The sequence below is a fragment of the Protomyctophum parallelum genome (genome assembly GCF_964188405.1).
Source record: "Protomyctophum parallelum genome assembly, chromosome: 22".
NCBI classification, from domain to species: Eukaryota; Metazoa; Chordata; class Actinopteri; order Myctophiformes; family Myctophidae; genus Protomyctophum; species Protomyctophum parallelum.
The window spans coordinates 7,924,490-7,950,516 of record NC_139714.1 but is presented as its reverse complement, the minus strand read 5'-3'; the positions used below and the strand labels follow the sequence as shown (position 1 = coordinate 7,950,516).

Sequence of the window (26,027 nt, the reverse complement as noted above, 5' to 3'; positions counted from 1 at the left end):
ACAGTGTCAATATGCGTTCAGTTTACACTAGTATCTGAGTGAATTTACAGTCCAACAGCAGGGAATATATGAATTAATCAATATCTGTATTGTACAGTCTGTGAATAGCCTTTCAACAGTGGATGTACAGTCTTCAGTCTACAATGAATATCTATACAAGGTTTGGTCGTGCAGTTCAATACATATCTGTCGTGCCCTTTTGAGAGCAGTGGTTTAAGATCCATGTATCAGTTTCACAGGCAGTTATATCACTTGTTTCTTAGAGTTCCTTCTCTCCTTGAGAATGTGTGTGTGGGATGGGTATGTGTGTGTGTGTGTGTGTGTGTGTGTGTGTGTGTGTGTGTGTGTGTGTGTGAGAGAGATTTGGTCTTGCCCTCAAACACAGCCTAAAACCTAATTTATACTGCGTCACAGTACCATGCTTTGTTCTTCAGTTGAAAATCTGTTTTTTTTTTTCTTCTTTTTTTTCACTCCGTGACACAAGTCATAAATTAGCCCTAATAACATGTCAGTTGAGTTTTAACACTTGGGACATACCGGTATTACTTAGGACTTCCACGTTGTATTTTGTTGTACAAACCATGTCAAAAATAATTTGTTTGTACAGTGGAGTGATCGGTGCAGTAACTAGGTGAGGCGAAGTAGTTATCTCAAATGTCTCTCTACAGAGACTCGCTAGCCTGTAAGCACTGGACCAGGGCTAGGAGCGCTGCCTGCAGTGGAGTCAGTTGGACTTGGACCCACGTCGGTCCAACCCACAGTCCATACACCTGCCCAGATAAAACGTTTATGGCACATTAAATAATATTTTGGTAAGGACGACTATGAGAAAAAATGCAGATTTATTAAACAAACTTTTTATGAATCGGGCCCAAAGGCTACGAAAACATTGGCCAGGCGGCTACGTAAACAACAGACTCATAACGCAATCCATCAAATTAAAGATCCTCAAACAGGAGAAACGTATAGTAATCTGGATGATCTCGAGGGAGCCTTTGAGTCATATTATAAAAATCTGTACACGCAACCATTTCAAGTGAATAAGGAAGCAGCAACATCTTTCCTGGATTCCTTAGACCTCCCCTGTATTGGAGAAGGCGAAAATAAAATCATGACTGCCAAAATAACAATAGAGGAAATAGATAAGGCAATTTCTAATCTCAAAAGAAATAATATTTTGGTATCGTTGGTATCGTTTGAAGCAACAGATGTTTTCTAATGGTCAGGTTGTTCTGGAATTGCTGCCCCAACCCTGTGGAATGCAGTATGCACTCCCCAAAACGCTTTTATTGATTTTATTCCTTTGTCTAGTGTTCCCCCTAATAAAGTTGGTTTTATTTGTTTTCTCATGCCAGCCATGTAAAGCACATTTGAGTATTCATATAGACTACCTGCAGTGTTGCACTTGTTTTAAACGAGATGTTTTAAACAAGTTGTTTATCTGTTAAGTAGCCTACCACCAACCTTTTATAAGCTTATGTAGTCACTATTCATTGATTCACTGGTATACCAAAATCCATTTGAAAATAAACATCACTGTTATCAGGTTGAATATTGATATGCGATTAAAAATGTATTAATTAATTACAAAGCCTATAATTAATTTGATTAACAAAATTAATATTTTTGATCTATTCCCAGCCCTATTTTTCATCTGGGAGCATGACTAAATCATTTTCTCTACAGAAGAAACATGAAACCATGTATTACAATAGGAATACAGTTATTAATGTTGCAATCTGAGTGGTGCTATTTTTGTATTATATATGTTGTACTTTTCCCCCCCTGGGACTATATACTATATACCTATTTACTTCGGAAGGTAAAAAATGTATTTAGAGAAAATTGATGCACACAAACACGGACTGAGTGCAAGTCAATGATTTGTTTTAAATTATTAATAATTAGTGTTTTCCATGACCGTTTAAATTACCGTACGTTCATAATCTGAACAGGTAAACCAGAGTATGTTTTCAGTGGAAATATTGGGATATATACTGCAGTTTTATCTTCGGGGGCAATTTGAGTTTTATGGGGACAATTGCTGCTGTGGTTGCACAGCTGAATCCTCAAATGACCCACAGGTCGCTATGGAAGTCCCTGCGGTTTGTTTAATTGGTTGGTGGACGGCTACAATCAACCCTGTGTGTTTAATGTGTGTTTGTTCAATGTCTGTCTGTGAGTGTGTCCATTTATTGTGTGCAGTCTGCCTTCTTTGCTAGTGTTTGCATGTGGCCATCTGGTGTGTGTGTGTGTGTGTGTGTGTGTGTGTGCCCGTGTGTGCAGGGCAGGGCAGGGCATGGCAGGTCTGGACATGTCGCCTTAGGTTGATAGAGGAATCTCAATCTGTTGTATCACAGTAACCACTGTGACGCCATCAGTCAGCTGATTTTGGGTGAAGAACTAACCAGGAACGCGCGCACACACACACACACACACACACACACACACACACACACACACACACACACACACACACGTGCACAGTGATGGTGTTGCTTCTGGAATGTCACTCACCCTCGATGACCTTGTGACCGATCCCACCAAGTCCTTCCCACTGTGTCCCCTATTCTCTCTCTCTGTCTCTCTCTCTGTCTCTCTCTCTCTCTCTCTCTTTCTCTATTAACTTTTTTACTTGGTAGTGTCTGGTGCCACCAATTTCAGAATGAAGGAGCACCAGAAAAAAAATAGGCGCACTAGTGGTGCTTTCAATTAATCTATATGGCAAATATACTATATCAATAGAATATCCGGACGATAGGTGAATCGATCTACTGACCACCTTCAGGCATGTCTGAAGAAGGTCAGTAGACCGAAAGCTTGCACAATAAATACTTTGTGCGCAGATCTGAGTGTGCGGAGCTTCCCTTAATTCTTTTTCATAGATCGCACAGATTAAAATCCAGGCGCATTTGCGACCAAAATGGTCGCAATTTCGAGCCCTGTAACCACAAGCACGGGAGCAGCGCATGTCTGACCGCATGTGCGACCATTGTTCCCGTTGTTCCCCCTCTTAGTATGCAATGCATGTTGGACTATTGGCATGTGGGACTATTTGGATGCCCGACTATTGGCTGTCAGACTCTTATTAGATTGGCATGTCGGGCTATTGGCTGTCGGACTCTTAGTACATTGGCACGTCAGTCTATTGGTTGTCGGACTATGTACTCTAGTCTGTCTGTACTGTACTGCATCTCATAAATGCACCATGCACAGTGTGAAGATCAACAGTGCCACTTTGTCACCTGTTGGTACCCTAAAAAGACATACGGGGGGACAGACAGACAGACAGACACCGTGGTCGAGATCATGGATTTCACAAGGCCACGCCAGACTTTCCGGTCCTTCATTGCCATCCCCAGTTCCTGCTTACTGATACCTGTGTCCCTAGCGATGACATCAGGGAACGACAGTTTTCTACCTCTGGTCTGCTTTGAGGCAGGACTCCAGAGAAGAAGGGAAGATATAATAACCTCATTGTCAGAACAAGGAGAGTAATTTTGAGAACTTGTCACAGAGCCTCGGTTAGTATGATTAAACATGCAAATGCACCTCATTGGACTGTGAAACCACAGCTGGAATGAATGTGTTCATCAGTTGTATCACTGAATGATGTCCCTGTTGTCAGTTTCTTAGACTTTTCCAGTATGTTTTTGAGACTCCCCGTGTGTGAAATTTAAACTTTCCTTGTAAGTGAACAAAGTCTTTATTTCCTGCCTTGTAACAGACAGAAATGCTTTATGAATTGTGTACAAAGTGCAAAAATAATTATTAAATAATCATTAAAACAGCAGCTAAAATCATCATTACCCAGTCTCCATAACATCTACACCACTCGCTGTATGAAAAAAGCCCATAACATCATGGAAGACACCAGCCACCCCGCAAATACCCTGTTCAAACTACTCCCTTCCAAAAAACGCTACCAGAGCATCAAATCTCGTACCACCCGTCGCAGTAACAGTTTTTACCCCCAGGCAGTCAGGCTGCTGAACAGCTGACCTTGAACTGTATTGCACTTCACTTCACTTGCACTTTTCTTTTCCTGTTTTTGTCTTTTCTTGCACTATAGATGTTTGTTTATGTCCTGTGTATGTAAGACTGAGAGTGCTCTGAGCAAAATAAATGTCATTGTATGTATACTCTGTATCTATACAAATGACAAATAAACCTGAACCTGAACCTGAACCTGAATAGTCACAGATGAGATTTCTCAATACATGTCTGAGCAATCTCATCTTGAAAGTGGTTAATGCTCGCCTTTTGTAAATGAGAAAAGGGCAATTGGCAAACCATAATTACCATATCTCAACTTCCTTGAAGAGACATGTAGACAATCTACTCTTGTGTAACAAAGGTTAGTAGTAGGCATTCAAACCGCAGTCAATTGGAATTGAGTTCAGAGAAAACACAAAGCCTGAGGCTTAGCTAGCTAAAAAGCTAGTTTTCGTATTTATTTCCCCTGAATCCTAGTGCATTGAGCATCTCCCTATAGCTGTCCATACCGTGGAAGTTATTAGTGACTTTTTTTTCTTTTCTTTTTTTTCTCCTCCACTGGGTTGACAAATCAATCTGAAATTGCACATTGGCATTATGCAGGGACTAACTAAGCTGTTTATTAGCATTTCTGCCACGGGCTATGGCATCTGCATTCGCAGTCACAAATCGGCATGTAGTTGGTGCATGCACCGCGTGCATCAAACAAGTATTGTTATATTATGTTTATTTTATTATACACAGTTATATGCCAATTTTTATACTATATTTTACACACGCATCAACTGAGGAAGGCCTTAGGTAGCCCTGTAAACATGACTCTCGTATTCATACGAGAGTCATGACGCAACTTCACCCTGGTTTTTGCAGACGCTACATTTACAAATAATTAAAATATATAAACATTCGCATTTCAAATATAAAGTACTCACAAAGTGTCCCACGGGTGTTAGTTAGTAGCAGCGCCAGCGATTAGAATTTCTGCATCCCGCGTTGTTTAATAAAAAGCATTTTTATCCGAGGTGTTATTTTGCCATTGGCTTTCAACTACGCGCCCCTATCGGTCGGGAGTAGGGTGGCACTCGGTGTGTTCGATATAGGTACGCTGACCGCCCTGCCAATACAGACTAATAGGCGAGTGCGCTCCCGGTGTGCAACTGTGGATTTCCCAAACGAACCCCGTTTGAAAAAAGTAGCCGGAGAGCTCGGACAAAAATGCTTTTTATTAAAGAACGCGGGACGCAGCAATTCTAATCGCTCGCGCTGCTACTAACTAACACCCGTGGGACACTTTGTGAGTACTTTATATTTGAAATCTGAATGTTTATATATACGGAAATCTTGTAAATGCAGCGACTGCAAAAAACAGGGCAAAGTTACTGCATGACTGTCATGATAATCATCATGGCAGTCATGTTCCAGGGCTAGGCCTTAGGGTGGCTGAAACATCTGTGTGCTACAGCTGTTTTTCTATCCACCGCTGAAGGGGGATATAGTGCAGACCTCTTTATTTGTCGATGCTAAAGTGTGCACTTTGTATTCTGCCCTCTCTAGGTAACACATTACAAGCAGTACCCTCCCAACACAAGTAAAGTGTACTCCTACTTTGAGTGCCGCGAGAAGAGGACTGCAGACTCCACCAAGAATAGGAAAGTCAAGTACGACGAAACCGTCTTCTATGGTCTGCAGTACATCCTTCACAAATACCTCAAAGGTAAGGGTCTACTTCACCAACCAAACAATGTACCCCATCTAAAGGAGTGTTTTATCCCATTAAAGGCGGAAAAGCATCTGTGTCACTTTAGATTGTTAAAGGGTAAGAGGTTTGGGTTGTGTAGTTACCTTGCCATGATGGAACTTAGAATGTGGACAAGAAATAAAAAAGAATGAACTACCTGTCAGTGGGGAGTGTTGGCTGGGAGTACAATAGTACAAACCAGTTAAAAACATATTTTCCTTTTTAATTTTTTCACCCCAAGAGTCATAATGGCCTGTCTAGGTCTGTGGACTGTCAGATATTCTAAGTTTTATATATTATTATTTCACATTTGTTCTTTTTCTTCATATTTTAGCTCGGCCTATATAATATTCACCATCACAATATAATAAAATGTATGCTAATGTGTAAAGAACTGAGAACGTATTAATTAACCCATTCTGGGCGGGAACCCCTTTTGGTGTTTTAACTAAGCATTATGTTATACTTTAACTATTTAAAAATAGCAGATCTACAAGCTCATAGCGCGCCACCGAGTGGCGCACTACGAGCTTGTAGATCTGCTATTTTTGAAAAATATTTCGACGTCGGGCCTAAATGGGTTAAAGCAAATTGGAACAATCATGAAAATGACAAATCACTCTCTTGTCATCATCATACTTCATCATACAACTGCCAATCAAATCATCACATTCCATGCTACAAACATGTGCTACAAACACACCTACACACAAAGCTGTGCATATCAGGGGCTAGCGCCCCTCAAAAAGCATATAAGAGGGACCAAGACTATGTTCACCAGGATGCATTTTAACAGTGAGGAACATGCACCAGAGAGGAGAGGCACATGTAGAAGGCCCACTTTAAACACTAGATATGGAGGTACTTTGAAATTCACTAAAGTGGAGAAGCAGTATGAGGAAGCTTTTACAGACGGTGACTGATTTCATCGTCCTTGCTCGAGCCCTTCGCCATCATAGTTTGTAGAGTACCCACCCTTTTTGGAGTTTTCACACCGGGTTGCGTTTGTCCACGATGCTTCTGTGCTCAGCCATCCTGGTCTTGAAATCACTTTAGATTTTAACCATTTATTATATACTTTGGCAGGCTATTTCAAAATAGCAAATAAATAAGCTCATAGCGTGTACCGTGTAGATATGCTATTTCTGAAAAATCTTCAAAATGTGTGCAAATGTTTGGATATCTTTAACTTAAGTCTTTGCTTGTTCCTGGATCAAAACATTTTGAGATGAGGGTCGGCGGCCAAATATATATATTTGTGGGGGTCCTTGACATGGAAATGTTTGAGCACCACAGACATACACTGTAGCAGGTTTTTCAGAAAACTTTAGAAGAGATTTGTAGAATCGGCCTTAATGGTTTAAGAGCAGGCATGAGGGATTTGCAGACTTAAGCCACCAGAGCTCTCTCCAATAATAATAATTATTTACATTTTTTATTGTTTTTGATTGTGGGGGAGGCAACACTTTACTCCTTATTTTCGCAGGCAATTGGTCCAGTAGAATTCTACATTTGGTCCACTTGGACTTAGCCAACTGAAACGAGTTCTAACAAATAATACTTCAGAGGGAGAGAGAGCGAGAGAGAGAGAGGATTCTGTCTCTACATCTTCTCTCTTAAACGGATTTCATGGAGTTTAGCTGAGGTGCTGTGGAGACATAGAGCCAGGGATGAAAAGAGAAAAGCGAAGAGGACAAAGCGACAGCTGCCCTTTGACCATCAGTAGAACGATCCACTGAATGTTGAACGAAGCCTCGCTCTGAACTCAAAGATTATGCCAAGATTTGTGATCCGAAAGTGTCGTGGGTGCATTCTCACGTGCATTTGTATGTATGTGTTTATGTTCCTGTGCGTGTTTGAGTTTGGACAAGGGATGCCTTGTCAGCGTACGTGTGAGGGCAAAGTCTAGTTTCTAAACTAATTTGATAACTAATGGACACTAGATTAGTGTTCTCTCTCTCTCTCTCTCTCTTTTTGTCTACATGCTGGTTTTCTTATGTTTGGTGTCAGTCTATCTTCTTTAATACCAACATATCTGTAGTTCTTGTTTCTGTCCCTGTTTTACTGCTTTTCTCAATCTGATATATTTGTATACATGTATGCATACGGGCGTGTGCATATATGAAATACTGGTGTAACTTAACAAAATATTTATCAAATTAGTTTCCACGATAGTAAAATCACAGAGGTGCACTGATAGCCCACTAACTCAAACTAGTTTTCCTATACTTTAAATAAATAATTCTGTGATAGCTTTAGCCAGATAGCTAGCTAAGCTGGAGTTGGCTTGCTCGCTATCAAAACAAGCTAAGCACCATTGTCCCCTTGTGTCAGCAGAGTTCATTCCATAAAAGACTACTTTCAGCTTGCCACCAAGCTTATCCATTATGGCAATACAATGCATTTCTCAGTTATCTACAATATGGGGGTAAATCTAAATGAACCAATATATATTTTATGAGTGACCATGTGACCAAAAGTGATTATTTGTTCGGGCCACAAATATGTGTTTATTGTCATGATTTGTCAACTCGGTTGTTGGCTTTGTTCAAGACTTTTAAGGTCTGTAAATAATTACTTTTTGAAACGTCTATGGGGAAAATGAATGGGGAATTATTTCCTGGTGCCCTCGTCGTTCTGAAAGGGGGCGGGACTGCGACGCTCTATAGGTAACATCATCATGTCCCTGATTGCCAATACATTTTCTCCACCCTTTCTCTCATTGCACGCTCTGTGTCCTGAATAGGTGTTTCCTAAGATATGTTTTTAACGACGTCCTCCTGTTATATAATAACGTGTTTCTTTAGCTTAATGTTTCATGTTGTAAAGCACGTTGAATTGCCTTGTTGTTGAAAGGCGCTATACAAATAAACTTGCCATGCCTTCTTCCAACTCTATCCTACCTCTCCTCTGATTCCTCACCTCCTTATCCCCCCCACCCCACCCCCTTTGGCTTCTCTGCCCGCCTCTCTCCCACTGTCCTCCATTCATCTTATTAATCTTCCTTCCTCCACTGTTCTCCTTTCCTAAAATGTGCGTGAGAAATATAACTCTGGCTCTCCTCTCCCCCAGGGAAGGTTGTTACTCCAGAAAAGATCCAGGAAGCAAAGGAAGTGTACAGAGAACACTTTCAGGATGACGTCTTCAACGAGAAAGGCTGGACATACATCTTGGAGGTCAGAATCACACACACGCACACACACACACACACACACACACACGCACACGCACACGCACACAGAGAGCAAGCCTTCAATTAGATTGCCTTCATGTTGAATTTAGTGGCTAGATTAAGTTTGCGATCTCCCTAAATGGCTTTTGATCATAAAACCAAAGTCCTTCACATCTGACCACATTCACCAAATGGTCAAAGACAACAACAGAAAGTCAGGGGACCCTTTGTCCCCAGTCATAGGCTAGTGATAACGGGGATCTTATAACATTGCCTGTTTGTCACCCACCATAGGCCATGGTTTCTCTAATAGGCCTATGGTATACTGTAGGTATAAGAGGGAGGAGGGCCATGGCGTGCAATGCATGTCAGGGCTACACTCTGCAGAGAGTAGACAAAGGTTTATTTTCTTCCGAGTGGACGAACGTGCTCACTGATCGTTCAATAAACACATTACAGTAGTACTGCTGTCTGCAGTCTAGATGGGGAAAAAACAATGTTGCTTGCTTGCTTCATTCAGGTATTTTGTGTGTGAAAGAATGTGTGAAAATACCTGAATGGAGTTCAGATATTTTAACCCATCATTTAGCAAATTAATTTGCAATAAGAGGCGAGCGAGCAAGTAGGGTGCCGCAGGCCAGACGGCAAGTCCTTTAACCCGTACTAGAGTAGAGCAGTTAATGGTCAGTCAAAGGGCTTGAATGAACTGAAATTGAAATGAACACTCGGAGCGATCGGAGTGAAGAGTCCTCCCTACTATATAGGGTGTTCTGACCATATAAGGAGTTCCTCTCTGTCCCCAGTTAACCGCTGGGGGAGAAGAAAAAAACACGTAGGTTTCGTTTTTGGCTAGGTGGCCCAGCCTTCATCCAATCAGGATAGAGAGGGGCCTTCCGCCAAGATATGATGGTGCTGTTGGCCTCTTGCGTGTCCCCCCACTGTAGTGCGTGCATGTGCACATCTTGTTACCGGGGCGGGCCGGGTTTTTTTCCAAATCACTGAATGCCCCTTTAAGGTCTAGCAGAATACCTGCACCACACTAAAACAGCGTATGACTCACTTCTTCAAGTACTGTACCTTGACCTGCATTATAACTTTGATTTCTTATCTTTAATTATCTACTCGTATATTTTACTACGTATACAGTATAGACAACTTGTTGCAGTCTGGCGGAGTCGGATATGATATATAAAGGCTTTGAATCTTGTCAGTTTTTATGCTTATGTGTTTAGTGCAAATAACCCCTAAACTAAAACGTGTTTGTCTTGTGTACATTTATTTGTGTACTTGTGTATGTGTGTTTCCCAGAAATACAATGGCCAGCTGCCCATAGCGATCAAGGCTGTTCCTGAAGGCAGTGTGATTCCTCGAGGCAACGTTCTGTTCACCGTGGAGAGCACAGACCCAGAGTGTTACTGGCTCACCAACTGGGTGGAGGTAACACATGTTTTACATAATGTCTACATACGCACTACATACGCACCCTATAGTAGGATTAGCTAGGACGGCTCCACTCGTCCTACGGTCTAAAATTAGGTAGAGGCATCCTAATTCCTAACTATTGTTTGGACTAGGCTTAGAAAACTTGGAATGGGATAATCAGATTTCTTTTTATAGGTTCACTGGTGATGAACATTATAACCTTGTATGCTGACATTTTTTAGGCCATATTGTCAGGTCCCTTTTCGTTCAGTTTCGTTCCCAAGTCATTACTACTCATTCAATGCATTTTTGCATAGACGATACCCTTCTGGACTTTGGGTTAAAAGTTCTACTCATAATATATTGCAGTATTTTGTCAAGTGTATGGGGATGTAGCAAATGTATTAAAGAAAATGCTTCGTCTTAAGTGATTTGCACCCAGCACAATAAAGCACAATATTTAAACTCTTATTTTAATAATGGCTTTTACGCCTGATAGGAGTTTAGTATTGTTATTTATGTATTGTCTTTCACAGAGCATGTACAGTACACGTACATCTTGAATCAAAATAATTCAAATGGGACCCGTTTAGGAGCCCAAAATGAGCCCCAGCATTCTTGGTTCTTGTAGTGTTGTTGTTCTGTCTTTCTTTCACTTAATTGGATAGGATAGGATAAGAGTATAACGGTTTATTAGTCCCCCAGGGGGAAACTGCAGCAGCAGCAGCAGCAAAGAGTAAGAGTTTTACTTTTATTTGTATTGCTCAACAACTTCAAACAAACTATACTCACTTGCAGGAGGACACACACAAACACTACATACAGTGTACAATTATTCACAAACTAGGACTGGGCCCGAACATCCGAAGGTTGGAACATTAATTCGTTTTATGTATGTTTATGCTAATTCAGATCTCAATTACACGGTTTCTTTCTTTTCTCACTCGTAAGGCTAGTCATTCTGCACTTTGCTAGCCATCCGGTTTACTAGGGAGGATACTGAAACACTCTGTATTAGCATTAGGTGGGGCCATAGCTAAAGGGGTAGAGAGCAGTGTTCATTTTGACAGCAAATTCTGTCAAAATGGTTTAGTCTTAGTCTAATACTGACACTTACACACCAGTGTTTTTGCAAAGGTCGAGCGTAAATTAGTTATTTAATGTTGGACTAAATCAAATGCTTGTTCACTGAAAAGCAATTGTTTCCGGGAATAGTCGGAGCCAGCCAGGCTGTGTCTGCCAATTAGACTGAGTGTAAATTTGCGTACAGATGTAATGGTTCTTCATATGAAGCCAGATATCGTCAAGATATCTCCTGTGTTGGAAGGTATAGTTCCCTGTCAAACCATAAATGACTGCTTAGTGCTTACTAGCTTAGAGACTTCACATAGGAATCACATTTGTTCTTAAAGTTTGACCATGTGACCAGTCAGTACTACATTTTCATTTTAAAGATAAGTATCGTTTCAGGCCTTGTTTTTGCCTTGAGAGTGACATTACAACACAGGTCTCCATGCCGGAATTGAACTCGTATAAAAATAATGCTTCTCAGCTGTGCATCATCAGACTTAAGTTCGGAGAGAAGGGCTCTGGTCAAACTCACTTCTGTCAGTCGTGACTCAGCAGTATTTAACACACTTAACATGGCACGCATCATTACTCTTCTCTTCTCTCTCTCTCTCTCTGTGTGTCTGTGTGTGTGTTTCTCTCTGGACTTAATTTTCAGAAACATGATTCTCTTAATCTGAGATTCGATTTGTAAAGCGGCATCATAGAATCTAATAAATGTCATCTGTCTCTCTCTCTCTCCCTTATACCTATAATCGGTGCAGAATGCAGGTTTGACAGTATTTATTACAAACACCAAATCGGAAATGGTTGGGACGGTATGGAAAGTGATAATAAAAACAGAAAGCAGTCTAGATTTTCTTTTTCATAACAAGACATGTTGAGGGCACAGCAATCCAGGGAGATCTGTAACTCATAGGTCACACTTGTTACTTGAACACGGGCAATGTGAGTGTGCATGATGCACACACACACACACACACACACACACCAAATCATATACTGTACACATTCTACTCACAACGCAACATAGTCATTCTTCATGGTCCATGTACTTTAAGTGCATTGTAAAAAAATGCATGCACACTCAAATTACACAAAGTAAATGCCAACCAGATGAGACAAAACACACACACACGCACACACACAGGCACACATTATTCTATCATTGCAGACAGAATCCTCACATCCAATCAAAACCGTGCACAGGCAGAACAGGCACCCTGCTGTCCCTCAGATGGGATTTAACACATACTCACACACAGAATTCTTCATGAGGGATATAAATATATACACAGCAAACACACACACACACACACACACACACACACAGCTGACATAAAAATAGACCTAACTCAGCTCACTGTCCTTGGATAGTGGCTCTACGTCACCTGGTCACTCTCTCTCACTCACTCATCTCTCTCTCTCTCTCTCTCTCTCTCTCTGACTCTCTCATCCTCCCTCCCTCATTCTTTCTCCTCATCTGGTCTGTTTTATGTTTTCTTGCTTCCTGTCTTGTTAGTTTGTCTTTCTCCCTCTGCTCTTCCTGCTGTCTGTCTGTCTGTCTGTCTGTCTGTCTGTCTGTCTGTCTGTCTGTCTGTCTGTCTGTCTGTCTGTCTGTCTGTCTGTCTGTCTGTCTGTCTCTCTCTCTCTCTCTCTCTCTCTCTCTCTCTCTCTCTCTCTCTCTCTCTCTCTCTCTCTCTCTCTCTCTCTCTCTCTCTCTCTTCCCCCCCCCCCCCAAGCGCACACACACTCCCCTGCTCTACGTCACCTGGTCACTCACTTGCGCTCTCTCTCTGTCTCCCCCCCCCCCCCCCCATGCACACACACACTCCCCCCTCTCCTTTATGTCCTTCTCTGTCATTGCTTATGGCACTCCATTTTGTTCTGGGACATTGACCAATGTGGGGCTGTGTGTGCATGTGTGGGTGTGCCCCTCCCCTGCCGCTGACATTCTTGGTTTGTCGCATTTGTGATGATGCCACAAAACATTTGGTGTGTGTGTGTGCATGTGTGAGCGCGCAGATGTTAAAATCAATGCAGTGGCAAGGCAGAGCCAGCATGACCTTGCATGCATGAGAGTGTGTGTGTGTGTGTGTGTGTGTGTGTGTGTGTGTGTGTGTGTGTTTGTTTCTGTCTGCAATGTCTTTCCCAGCCAGTGAATGTGTGCCTCTGTCTCTACGTGTGTGTGTGCGTGTATTTCTCTGGCAGTCACATGATAGTGATGAGCGCATCAGGAAACATGTGACCTGCTCTGTGCCCTACACTGTGTGTGTGTGTGTGTGTGTGTGTGTGTGTGATACTCTTGAGTCTGTGTGTGTGTGATACTCTTGAGTCTGTGTGTGTGTGTGTGTGAGAGTGAGTGATACTCTTGAGTGTGTGTGTGTGATACTCTGAGTCTGTATACGTCACAGTCGTACATCATTTACATGTATAATGTAATGTACATCATCAGTTACATCATTTACATGTATAAAGAGTAGACTAAACAATGTACTGTATATGCCTACACACATGGACAAAACAAATACGAAACGCATACAAAAAGCATCACAGCCTTAGGATAGCATAGAATGCAGTAATACAGCACATTTTGAAAATGCCGTGTCCAATAGCAGTTCACCTGTGGACTGAAGGGGAAAAATCTGTTTATTTCGGCCTATTCGCGGCAGCCTCCCTCGCCACAGGAGCTCACAATAATTGTAGGCTCAGGGATCTAGATTGCTCTTGCATGAACTGACGCCTGTCACTGAATGATGATGCAAGAGGTGCCCGTCAGTGTATTGCTGTTGGCGTTGTTTTGCCGTGTGTGATTTATTAATAAATGGAGTGACCTGTGGCGCTGAAGTCCTCAAAGAGAGGACTTCAGCTGTCATCTATCCTCCCACATTAATGCCCTTCCCTACGCCTCGGAATAGCGTTGTTTCCGATACCGATACTGGTATCGGTTACTCCGGCCGATACCACCCTCAAGTACTCGTACTCGGAACCGGCCCCAATACTTTGACCCGAGTACCAAAACATCCTATTGACATTGGGCTGAACGAATGCAACGGGAGCAAGTCTGACCCAACACTGCAGCAAATCACCAAAAACAGCCAATCTACAAGCATGAATGACAACTGACAAGTGTATAGATCAGAGATCCATCTGCATCTATGAGAAAAAGGGGATGAAATAAGTCGTTACGCAGTATCGTATCGGTACTCAGTATTGGCGAGTACAAAAAATTAAGTACAAGAGCAGCAACAAGTGCAGTGGACAAAGAAACTTTTACTTTACCAAAGAAGCATCCTCCTGAGTCCTAACGAAGCCAACTCTCTGTCGTAGTTTACTCCCTTTCCTCCATGCATATTTCATTCATTCATCACAATTGTCGTCGCTAAAAAGACTACTTGTTTCACTATCTGTTGTGGTTTTGGTGGGCGACACTTTCCCTTAACACACACACACACACACACACACACATAGCTGTTCACACGAAGCTGTTCTCCCACGCAACGGGACGCATACCTATGTTTGATTACTTTGTCTCCTTACTATTTGTATATTACTATTTGTATATCTTTGGTGAGAACCACATATAAGCCCTCCATGGGTTTCTTTTCTCACCTGCACACACTTCTCTTTTATTGATGTTACCGTTTTTTGTCTCCACCAGGCCGAAGGCATGGGGGGAGAGTATGTTTTGCACTCCGTCCGTCCGTCCGTCCGTCCGTCCGTCCGTCCGTGTGTGTGTCCGTGAGCAGCTAATCTCCCGCACCGTTAACCCGGTCGATGCCAAATTTTGCACACACACTCCCTGGATGCCAACGATGAACCTCTGCCCCAAAATTTCCAGAACGGCCTGTTATAGCGCCACCAGGAGGCCGCTTTGTGCAAAACAAGTTTTTGCACAGTACACCTACAGATTTTGTCCAAACATCGCGCAAATTGGTACACAGTCTCTCTAGAGCCATTCAACGAAACGGGTCTTTCAGATTTCTCAGACTCCATCCTGATTGGTTAAGATTGGCTTCCAAAGTTCACAGGAGTGCTCAGTTTCAAACAAAATGCTGCAAATCATGAACACATCGCGTGATTTCCGTGAAATTGTGCACGCACATTCCCACTAGGCCGAGGAAGAAATGCCACATGAACAATTTCAACTCGGCCTCAAGGTGGCGCTATAACTGGCCGAAAAGTGTTTTTACCTCTAATTTTCATTGTTTTGTTCCACTTTTGCTGTGGCAATGTAAACGTCACACACCCAAACAAACATGTTTAAATTACTCCTAAATATTTTGCCAAACATCACACACTCTCCTATCCTCCTGGTGGAGACCTGTGCCCAGAAGGGCACTTTTTATAGTTTGTACTGTTTTTTTTTATTGTGCGAATAAACTAAACTAAACTAAACATAGGGCCCGCCCCCTGGCCCTGGTGACAGTTTCTGAAGCTGTTCTCCCACACACAACGCAGGCATGCAGGAAAAGTCTGGACTCTCCACTCCTCCGCTCGCGTCCCGTACAAATCGGGACATAAATGATCACATATCTCACATATCACCGCGTTCATGCACGGCACTACACACACCAATTCCTTCTCTGTGTCGTTCCAAATTTCACGCATGCGCACACCACTCGTGCTCATGACTACACACAGGTACACAGGTACACGGACATTGCTGGTTGTAGGAGTGGTTGCACCACTAAAAAAAAAGATTGTGAATAACATGAATTCTTTAAAACCTCAGATGTGATGTAACGCGCACACACTATTTTAAAACCTTGAAAATATGCTTTCGGATAAATAGGAACTTAAATTATAGCATGTTAGTTCCATTGATCCAAGTTGGATTGATTCCACCGATTTGATTGCTCATTAAAACAAACTTGCTCTGAAAATGCACGCGGCCCACCCACCAGACCACTTAACACGACAGCCGAAAGGTGGGCCCTGATCCAGAAAAGGTTGAGAACCACTGCTCATTCCTTTACTTGGTATCAATACTGTAATATACTGTATAAATACTCTTTTTATATACTGTATAAAATATTTTTATTTATAGTGCAACATCACTTAAACCATCTGCTGCACTTCCTTGACAGGACTTCCCCCCCAGGGGTCAATATATTGCCCCTTCCGATACCAAATCTCTTTTGCCAAAAATAGCTGAATGTTTGCCTAGTTTCATGAAAGCTCCACCTTTTCTAACATGCCCAGAATAAGGACGCTAAGCTTAGATGGTATTATTGTCCATTATTGTTATGTTTGTGTTGTTGTTGTGTTTTATTTTTTAGCTTTTAATACATTGTAATATAATTGTATGTAATGTAAAGGATGAGGTTCTGGCATAAGCCCCCTCTATGGTTTCTTACCTCACCGGCACTACAACTAAACGCTCATCTTTCCTTTGGAAATAAATTAGGATTAGGCATGTGTATATTATGTTGTGCAAATAAAATTAATCAAATCATAAATCATGTGGTTAATCAAGATAAGCCCAGAGAGTATGGGATCTGCTACCATTTTAGCTGTTCCATTGGATCTGCTGAAGGCTGTTTCACGGCGTTTCCTACAGTATTTCCTGAGTAGATTGAATTGTACCATTATGGTATGTTGACTGTCGTTACATGTCACCCAGACTTAGTGTCTGGTCTATAGCTGTTCCCATTGAAATACATGCACACATACTTGGCATGCACAACTTGACCATGCCCCTACACACACATGCACACATGCCATAATAATATTGACTTGCCCTTTACAAGTTGATTTGGCACGAACAAAGCTATAGGCCTCCTGTGCCCTGCCAGAGGCCTCACGCTACTGTTTCTGGGCTGTATTTACTTTGTCCAGGAGTTGCTTGTAAATCCCCCATTGAGCTTGTAAATCCCCCATTGACCTTCTAAGTATGGATGGTGCAATACAAAAAAAATGCTTATTGTGTTATTGTTCTGCTAGCTTTTATCTAATCATTTATATTTCAACCTCTCCTCCTCCTCCTCCTCTTCATCTTCCTGGCTCCGTCGTCAGACCATCCTGGTGCAGATCTGGTACCCCATCACTGTAGCAACCAACTCCAGAGAGCAGAAGAGGATTCTGGCCAAGTACCTCCTGGAGACATCTGGGAAGTTAGAGGGCCTGGAGTATAAACTGCATGACTTCGGCTACAGAGGAGTGTCTTCACAAGAGGTATTCACTGCAGGACACAGTAGTGAGTGTTTATTGGGCCCTGGGGCAGGGGGGGACATTTCTTTTCTGCATTCACCCAGCCGATGGGTGCTCCTGGGGGGGGGGTTTCTGCACTCCAGTGACGGAAGTGAAGCATCAGTCATATGTTTTTGCTTCACCATTTCCCCTCCCCTCCTCTCGCCATGCAGTTCCTGCTTGTAATGTGGGGGAAAATGAATTATTGCCGTCAGTCAGTTCCCTGTCCCTTTTAAGATATTTTCCTTTTATAGTTTTCACATTTGATGACGCCAACGAGCTTGTTGAGTAACAGGTTTTTACGGCGACTGTGTAATCCAACATGACTGGAGCACATTAGTTCCTAACGCAATCATGTAGCTGGGGTCCTGGCACACGCCATTATTGTTTTAGCTTTTGTTACCTTGTAGGGTATAAATATAGATTTAGACCATGGAACTCGTGTTTAAGGTAATCTAAACATGGATGTTTTGGAATACACAGTAATAACGCAACACCACAATGTCTGTTCCACAGCCCTAACGAGTTGGAGAATATTATACAAGGCATCCGATCTTCACATGCCAGTTGTTGGATAAATAAAGTCAAGATAAAAGGATTTCGCTACAGTTGATTGCTGAAGTGTTGCTGTTCAAGTTGTTGAATGGCAAAGCATTCAGTTAATCACTTCTTTGGTGTTTATGACAGAACGCCAGTCAGTTTATTGAAAATATGGGGGGGGGGCGGGGGTTTGAATAAACCATTCTCTAGGGGAACGTAAAAATCTATGAACACTCTATTCAAGAGTCAACATCAAACAATTAGTTATCTGGCGTCAAAATAGGCTGCTTTGTGCAGAAAGCCAAAGCCACTGGAGGAAATTGATACGTCTCATTAATCTATAAATCCAGATCGACTTCGTGCTAATGTTTGCATGTTTCTGTCCGTCTCTCTTCTCTTGTCCAGACTGCTGGTATAGGAGCCTCTGCCCACCTGGTCAACTTTAAGGGCACAGACACGGTAGCTGGTATTGGCGTCATTAAGAAATACTACGGCACCAAAGACCCTGTGCCGGGTTTTTCTGTCCCTGCTGCAGAGCACAGGTACACACACACACACACACACACACACACACACACACACACACACACACACACACAGGGGTACTATACATGCAAGCTGCGCATGTACGTACACACACACACACACACACACTGCACACGATAGATGGATTGCATAATTCACACTGATGATATTAGTTGCTGTGAAGCTGATCTCACACTCCGCCTCATTCTATCTTTCCTCTTCTGTTCTCTGACTCTTTGCTATTCATTTTTTTTTCTCTCATGTTCCATTTTCTTGCCTAGTTTTCACTGCACTCTGCCAGTTTATGCTACCCCACTTCTCTCTCTCTCCCCCCTCTCTCTCTTTCGTTCTTTCTCTCACTAATAAAAGCGCACACACATAATGATGCCTGTTTACTGCCACTAGAACAGTTAGTGCTGCTCCAGTACACCAATCATCCCCATACCTGTGTTGTGTGTGTGTGTGTGGGGGGGGGGTCATTGTCATGGCAACCGTTATGTAATCACCCGCTGTGTTTGGTCCCCTCCTCGTGGGTGTAGACTCAGTGAAATTCCACTTCCACACTGCAGACACGCTAACTTACCTGAAATGCATATTAATTACACTATATATATATATATATATATACACACACACACACACACACTGTACACATTTCCATGAAATGGACGGGCCAGGGGAACTCTGAGCATATCTGTGGTCACATATTAAAGGGGAATACCATTTTCATTTTCAACATTTCATTAATATACCTTAGACCTAAAATCATTAACATGGTGAATCACATCTTGATGATGTCATCAAGATGTGATTCACCATGTTAATGATTTCTTTCAGACCTCCAGTTCTAGGAAACACAGAATGGGGGGGGGGGGCTTTTTTTGATTATTTATAATCAATATTTATATTAATGACATAGTAAAATGTTGAAAATGAGTGGAATGCCCCTTTAATTGTCTTTTTAAAGGGAGGAAGATGTATTGATGAAAGGCAGAAACATTACAGACAACACACACACACACAATTCAATGTGTGTGTGACTGTGACTAAGCAAAATAAAACTTTTCTCTATTGTCATGGCTGCCTGTAAAAGTTGCTAATGAAGGAGAAATGGCTTAGAATAAAGTTATTTTTGCTGACTCAGAGTTCTGTCTTAGTCTGTCCTTCAGTAGAAATTTGGTCCATGCTGCCCCCTCCTGGAAAACGTTTGAACTTTGAATATTACTACAGTAAATGAACTGCTACTGTTCTCGCCTTCTGGTGATGCTGTTCTGTTTTATTATTACCTTGCACGTATCCTACTTCAGTCCTTCACTCTTTTTTTCCTCCTCCTATTTATCCTCAAATGTGTCTTTTAGTCTTCCAGGCTATAAATCTGATTTTTAATCACCGTTTGTCTTATTCTTTTCCCTTCCTCTCTCCCCTTCTCTCTCTCTCTCTCTCTTGCTCGCTTAAGCGCTATTTTATACTTTCAAAGGTGTTCAAAAATAGCTGATCTGCAAGCTCACAACACATGATGTGATGTGTTGTGACTTGTGAGCTTGCCTTGTAGATGGCTATTTTTTTTAAACACAAACGCATAAACACACACACACACACACATACTCACTCACAATACAATATTCGCATTACATTCTCAATACTCTCCTTTGTTGTAAGGTGCTGTTTGTGTCGCCTTTCAAACAATTCATTGACAAACCCACTGATGCACCCATTCTATGGCTGTAGGTTTACGCAGGCATGAAGAATTTGCATTCATTTTGCTTTGCTTTTACTGGAAATAAAGTGCATAATACAAACGGTTGCTGGTAACAACCGTGTCTCCACGTAGGTGCATAATTTCCCCCCCACACCTGTCCATAATTAATACCAATACGTTCAATTATCTAAATAATACTCTCAAAACTACTAAGGCTAAATAACAGAAATAATAATAATAAGAAGAAAATACAAAAAACTGTTAACCCATTTTGGGTGGGAACCCCTTTTGGTGTTTTAAACATGTTATAATTTAGCTATTGAAAAATAGCAGATCTACATGAGCTTGTAGATCTGCTATTTTTTTTAAATGGTGAAAATATTTATTTCAGAAAACTGGTGGATTTAGAAGACTTTTTTCAGGCCTAAATGGGTTAAATGGCTTCTACACCCTTTGGTAATTGATCTCTCTCTCTTCTAGCACCATCACAGCATGGGGTAAGGATCACGAGAAGGATGCCTTCGAGCACATCATAAAGCAGTTCCCCAGCGTTCCCGTGTCCATCGTCAGCGACAGCTACGACATCTACAACGCCTGTGAGAAGATCTGGGGCGAGGACCTGAGGAGTCTCATAGAGATGCGCAAGGCAGACGCCCCCCTGGTGGTCCGACCGGACTCTGGAAACCCTCTGGACACGGTGCTGAAGGTATAGGACCAGTGTTGGTTTTTGGCAGCACATTTCTATTTTAGTTTTAGTCATCATAGTCTCTTGAATAGTTTTCACTTGGTTTTAGTCACCTGGAATGTCTTGGTGTTAGTCTAGTTTTAGTCTACTAAATACTGTATATATATATAATATATTACTAGTAAAATCGATATAAATATATATATGGATATAGCAATAAATGCATATACCTATATTTATCATGACACTTTATAAACTACAGACTGAATAATAATATTAACAATAATAAACAAAAATAACGGTGGCTGCCGCTACAAATGCATACAATACAAATACCAAGCTTTTAATATCGTTAAAAGCTCGGCAACAAAAGGTATATTTACATAAAAAGCAAAAAGGAGTGGCGGCGGATAGCCTCGGAAACACAGACGTTTTTATTTCCAGGGAGAAAAAAAAAGTCTGGGTCCGAGTCCACTTCAATTTGGCATAGAGTAGCGCAAACGTCGATCGCTGATTTCTGTTCGTCTGCACCATTGTTAAATTGACGCACACCCGTACACACACACACACTCCTCTCTCTCTGTCGCTCTAATTAATTTGTCTCATGTCCAGCAGCTGCGCACAGTTTCATAGAGGAAAATTATAACTAGGACACCATGGGACGAAATGTATGTCTAGAATAGAACAATGCAAGTCGTTCCAGTTATACTGCTGTGTGGCGCAAATGTTCTGGGAAGGCTTCCGTTTATTTTTATTTTCAGATATTGGACACGTAACATAAAAAATGTGAAAAACGTTTTGTTTTTCTGCGACGCACAGACGGACACACTCATTTCCCCATTCCTCCACTTTCTCCTCCTCTTCTCTCTCTTCCCGTCTCGTCTCGTCTCCTCTCTGCCCTTGTCCTTCCATCAGGTCTTGGAGATCCTGGGTAAGAAGTTCATTCCTGTGGAGAACTCTAAAGGTTATAAGGTTCTACCTCCGTACATCAGAGTCATACAAGGAGATGGAGTTGATATCAACACCCTGCAGGAGGTACATACACACACACACACACATACAAGCAAATTAGGCCCATTTAGGCCTGACGTCGAAATAAAAAAAGCGTTCGCTCTGAAAGAATATATATTCAAAGATTTGTGCATGTTTACGATTTAAAAAAAATAGCAGACCTGCACTGAGTGCCGCACTATGAGCTTGTAGATCTGCTATTTTGTAGTAGTATAACATAATGCTTAGTTAAAACACCAAAAGGGGTTCCCGTCCAGAATAGGTTAAAGCCTCAGGGCTCCATTCTCGCTAAACCCCTTATCCCTAAACTTCTTTGCCTTTTTTTACTATTTCGGAAAAAAAAAATTAATAGTTCAGCTAGCCAATCTACATTGACACTTTGTGAGCTTGTAGACTGGCCATTTTAACTATTCAAAAATGTTTTGCAAAATAGTAAAAAAAAGACAAAGAAGTTTAGGGATAAGGAAAATGGAGCCCCAAGTCTGTGATTTCGTTGGTTGGAGTATGAACAGCAGAAACGCTATTACCAAAACATCATACTTTTCTATTGTGTTGGGAAACAGCGCCAGAGTTGGGGGCTCATTTCACACTTTTTTTGAGGGGTTTTGCTTTAATCTGTGTGTGTGTGTGTGTGTGTGTGTGTGTGTGTGTGTGTGTGTGTGTGTGTGTGTGTGTGTGTGTGTGTGTGTGTGTGTGTGTGTGTGTGTGTGTGTGTGTGTGTGTGTGTGTGTTCGTTCCCCCCCTCCCCATACGTCAGATTGTGGAAGGCATGAAGCAACACAGATGGTCCATTGAGAACATAGCGTTTGGTTCCGGAGGAGCCCTGCTGCAGAAACTGACCCGGGATCTGCTCAATTGCTCCTTCAAGTGTAGTTACGTGGTCACCAATGGCCTGGGGGTGAGAAACACACAGCATGTGTACACTGCACCTAATCATAACAGTCATGTAACTTGCGTTGGTTTTTGGCGCAGGACATCGTCATGCGGTATAAATGGAGTTGGGAGTATATATATCGGGCATCTTCAACAGCATCAGTGTTGTTTTTGGCAGCAAATTTAGTCATAGTCACATTTTAGTCACCTGGAATGTCTTAGTGTTAGTCTAGTTTTAGTCAACTAAATATCATGAGATTTTAGTCGACTAAATCTGCAGGTGATTTAGTCGACTAAAATGTATTTTGGCGGGCCTCGATGCCGTCGCAATGGCTCATTTTATACTTGCAACTAGCATGCCACTAATTGTCAAATGACTGGATCTCTTGTCCACTAGTCTAGTTTTTATTTGTTGACAAAATTGTCAGTATATTTAGTCTTAATTTTAGTTATCGTAGCTTAGTTTCCATGTAGTTTTCGTAAGTGAGAAAAGGCAGTCGACGAACATTTTTCGTCTTAGTTTTAGTCGACGAAATCAACACTGCAATGCATTGATGTTGCACTTTCATATTTAATGTTGCGGTTATGTGGGAGACGTTGCACTACAGAGGTTTTAACATTCTATTCATCTGAACTGTGTGTGTGTGCGTGTGTGTGTGCGTGTGTGTGTGTGTGTGTGTGTGTGTGTGTGTGTGCGCGCGCGCACGCTCTCTCCAGGTGAATGTGTTCAAAGACCCGGTGGCGGACCCTAACAAGAGGTCAAAGAAAGGTCGTCTGTCCCTGCACAGGACGCAGAGCGGAGAATTCGTCACCCTGGAGGAGGGAAGGGGAGACCTGGAGGAGTATGGAGAGGTGAGTGGAACCTGAAGTCTAATATATTAAACTTCAGTTTAATTCTCTTCAGGAGTGACGAGCAGGGTTGAGGATGCTACGATTCAGTAGATGAGGATCAGCCACAGGGTAAAACGAGAGGGGCGAGGTTGAGAAAGGATATTCATTTAAATTAATGCTGGGCCGTTATCGGCGTTAACGTGCTGCGTTAACGCGAGAATATTATCGCGCGTCAAAAAAATTATCGCCATTAATCTATTCTCAAAGTTGGGTCTGGGAGCTGGGTCTGCATTGACTGCATAAAGCGAGCAAACTAGGAATTTCACTTTGATAGTTTTACCTGGCGGAATTACTCTGTGGGAGGGAGAAGTCCTAACCTAACAGGGACAAGGTGAAATAAATTACTCTGAGAGCAGGGCGGTAACAAATCCTAACCTAACCGGACACGGGTGAAATTAATGAACAGTGCGTCGTGCCACATCAAACGTCAGCATGCAGGACTCTGTGAACCCGGGTTTGCTTCAGGGGAAATTTCTTTACAAGAAGCTTCCCAATGGAAACCTCGGTGCAATCCGCAGTAAATAAAGGAAATGAAGCAAACAATGTGGCGGGTGAGGAGCTGAACACAGTTGGAGACGGAGAAAGCATATTTTACGCAGCGCAACGATGTCCCGTTACCGTGGATAGACGTGGTCGAATGAGGAGACTGAAGCCCTGGTCGCGAGGTGTACATTAATCAATTGCTTAAGAAAGAAGAACACTGCAGTGCAGTGTAATAGTATTATAGCCTACAGAATATTCTGTCTGTCTGTGCGTGCCGTAAACATGGAGTGCTGTCACTGTGTGGGGACTAGTGGGGACTGGAACTTTCATCTCAATAAACTGTAAACATTTTGCGCTGCTGTCTGTTATATCAGTGCGCTCAGCGCTGTGCCTCCATGCCAAAAAGAACAGTGTGTGGCACTGTGGCTGCGTGCGTATAGTGAGAGAGAGAGGGGGGGGGGGGGGGGGGGGGGGGTCCAGTCCCAGACGGCACGACACATGCACGTTATGAGTATAATTTTATCACAATAGCTTTCACTGTGTTGTAGGCTGTGTTGTAGGCTAGGTTTATGAATGGAACACATTGATAAAGGTCCCCCCTGCTGCGTTTCCAATTGCTATGGATGACAGTGTGAAGGCAAACCGCAGCAAATTAAATATGCAAGAATCCATACGCATGAGTCTACCGAAGTATTAGGTGAGAATGTGACCTAATATGGCTCCGGGGAAAAGTGTTCGTCAAACTACTGACTGTAAACAGTTCTTCATCACCTCTAGGTTTACAGTTTAATTAATGTCATATCCCAGAAAAGGGGGTTGTTCTTGCACCCACTGTTTCAAATTGCCTGTATGGTAACGTGTTTATGGTTATTCGTGTTTAACTGAATAAACAATGTATAACACACGTACATCGTATTGAACATTATTATATTTTCATTACCAATTATGATAGGGCTCCTGGTCTAATGGGCCACGTGGCCCGTTCAAGGATTTACTTCTGGTCATTATTTAGGTAGCGCACACATATTTTCAATGCTTTCGGCAGAGTTCAAATGAGCCATTTTAATCTAGATTAATCTAGATTAACTCCAGAATTGCAGTGAGATTAATCTAGATTAAAAAAATGAATCTATGCCCACCACTAATTTAAATAAATAGATGCCTCATTGGCCGCTGCAGTTTGTTGGAGCCATGTGTGTCGAAGGAGGGGCGGAACAAATCACACTGGGGGGAGGAAGTACGCCGGAAGTGGTGGAAGGCATGCATCGTCACGCTGTCACTCAAGTGATCTACTGGCCAATCACAGCGCCAATCTTTTCCCGGGACTTATCAGACCCGAACATGCACTCGTGCTTCCGCGGTGCTTCGTAAGGAATCTCGGGAAATCTTTGCCCTCCCTTGAGCACATGCGCTCCAGAGCCAGAAGGGGCGTCTACCTTTTATACGTCTATGGTTTTGGACATGCTGTATGTGCAGACGAGGGATCATGGATGGAAGGGTGCATTAGGTCAAAGGAGGAGAAAGGGGAAGGCCAAACGGGACATGCTGGACGCTGGAGTGACCGAGGAAGATGGCAGACTCAGGAGAACAGGAGAGGATGGAAACGGATGCTCCAGCGAGCCCTGGTGGGAATGAACCGAATGAAGATTAAACTTCAATATATGAAAGGAATACTTTGAATTATACAATGAACAAGAAAAGACGTAAATATACAGGCAAAGAAACTAGGAAA

The 26,027-nt window shown here is 42.3% G+C and overlaps 1 protein-coding gene across 1 annotated transcript in view; it reads left to right on the top strand.

The window, feature by feature from the left end:
• Window positions 1-26,027, top strand: part of nampt1 (nicotinamide phosphoribosyltransferase 1) — a 39,938-nt gene that overhangs the window by 8,057 nt on the left and 5,854 nt on the right. The window contains exons 2-10 of the mRNA XM_083758169.1: window positions 5,551-5,710; window positions 8,807-8,910; window positions 10,215-10,343; window positions 17,415-17,573; window positions 18,534-18,670; window positions 20,833-21,058; window positions 21,953-22,072; window positions 22,806-22,946; window positions 23,639-23,773. Coding sequence (XP_083614295.1) covers window positions 5,551-5,710; window positions 8,807-8,910; window positions 10,215-10,343; window positions 17,415-17,573; window positions 18,534-18,670; window positions 20,833-21,058; window positions 21,953-22,072; window positions 22,806-22,946; window positions 23,639-23,773 — 1,311 coding nt within the window. The remainder of the gene's footprint in view (window positions 1-5,550; window positions 5,711-8,806; window positions 8,911-10,214; window positions 10,344-17,414; window positions 17,574-18,533; window positions 18,671-20,832; window positions 21,059-21,952; window positions 22,073-22,805; window positions 22,947-23,638; window positions 23,774-26,027) is intronic.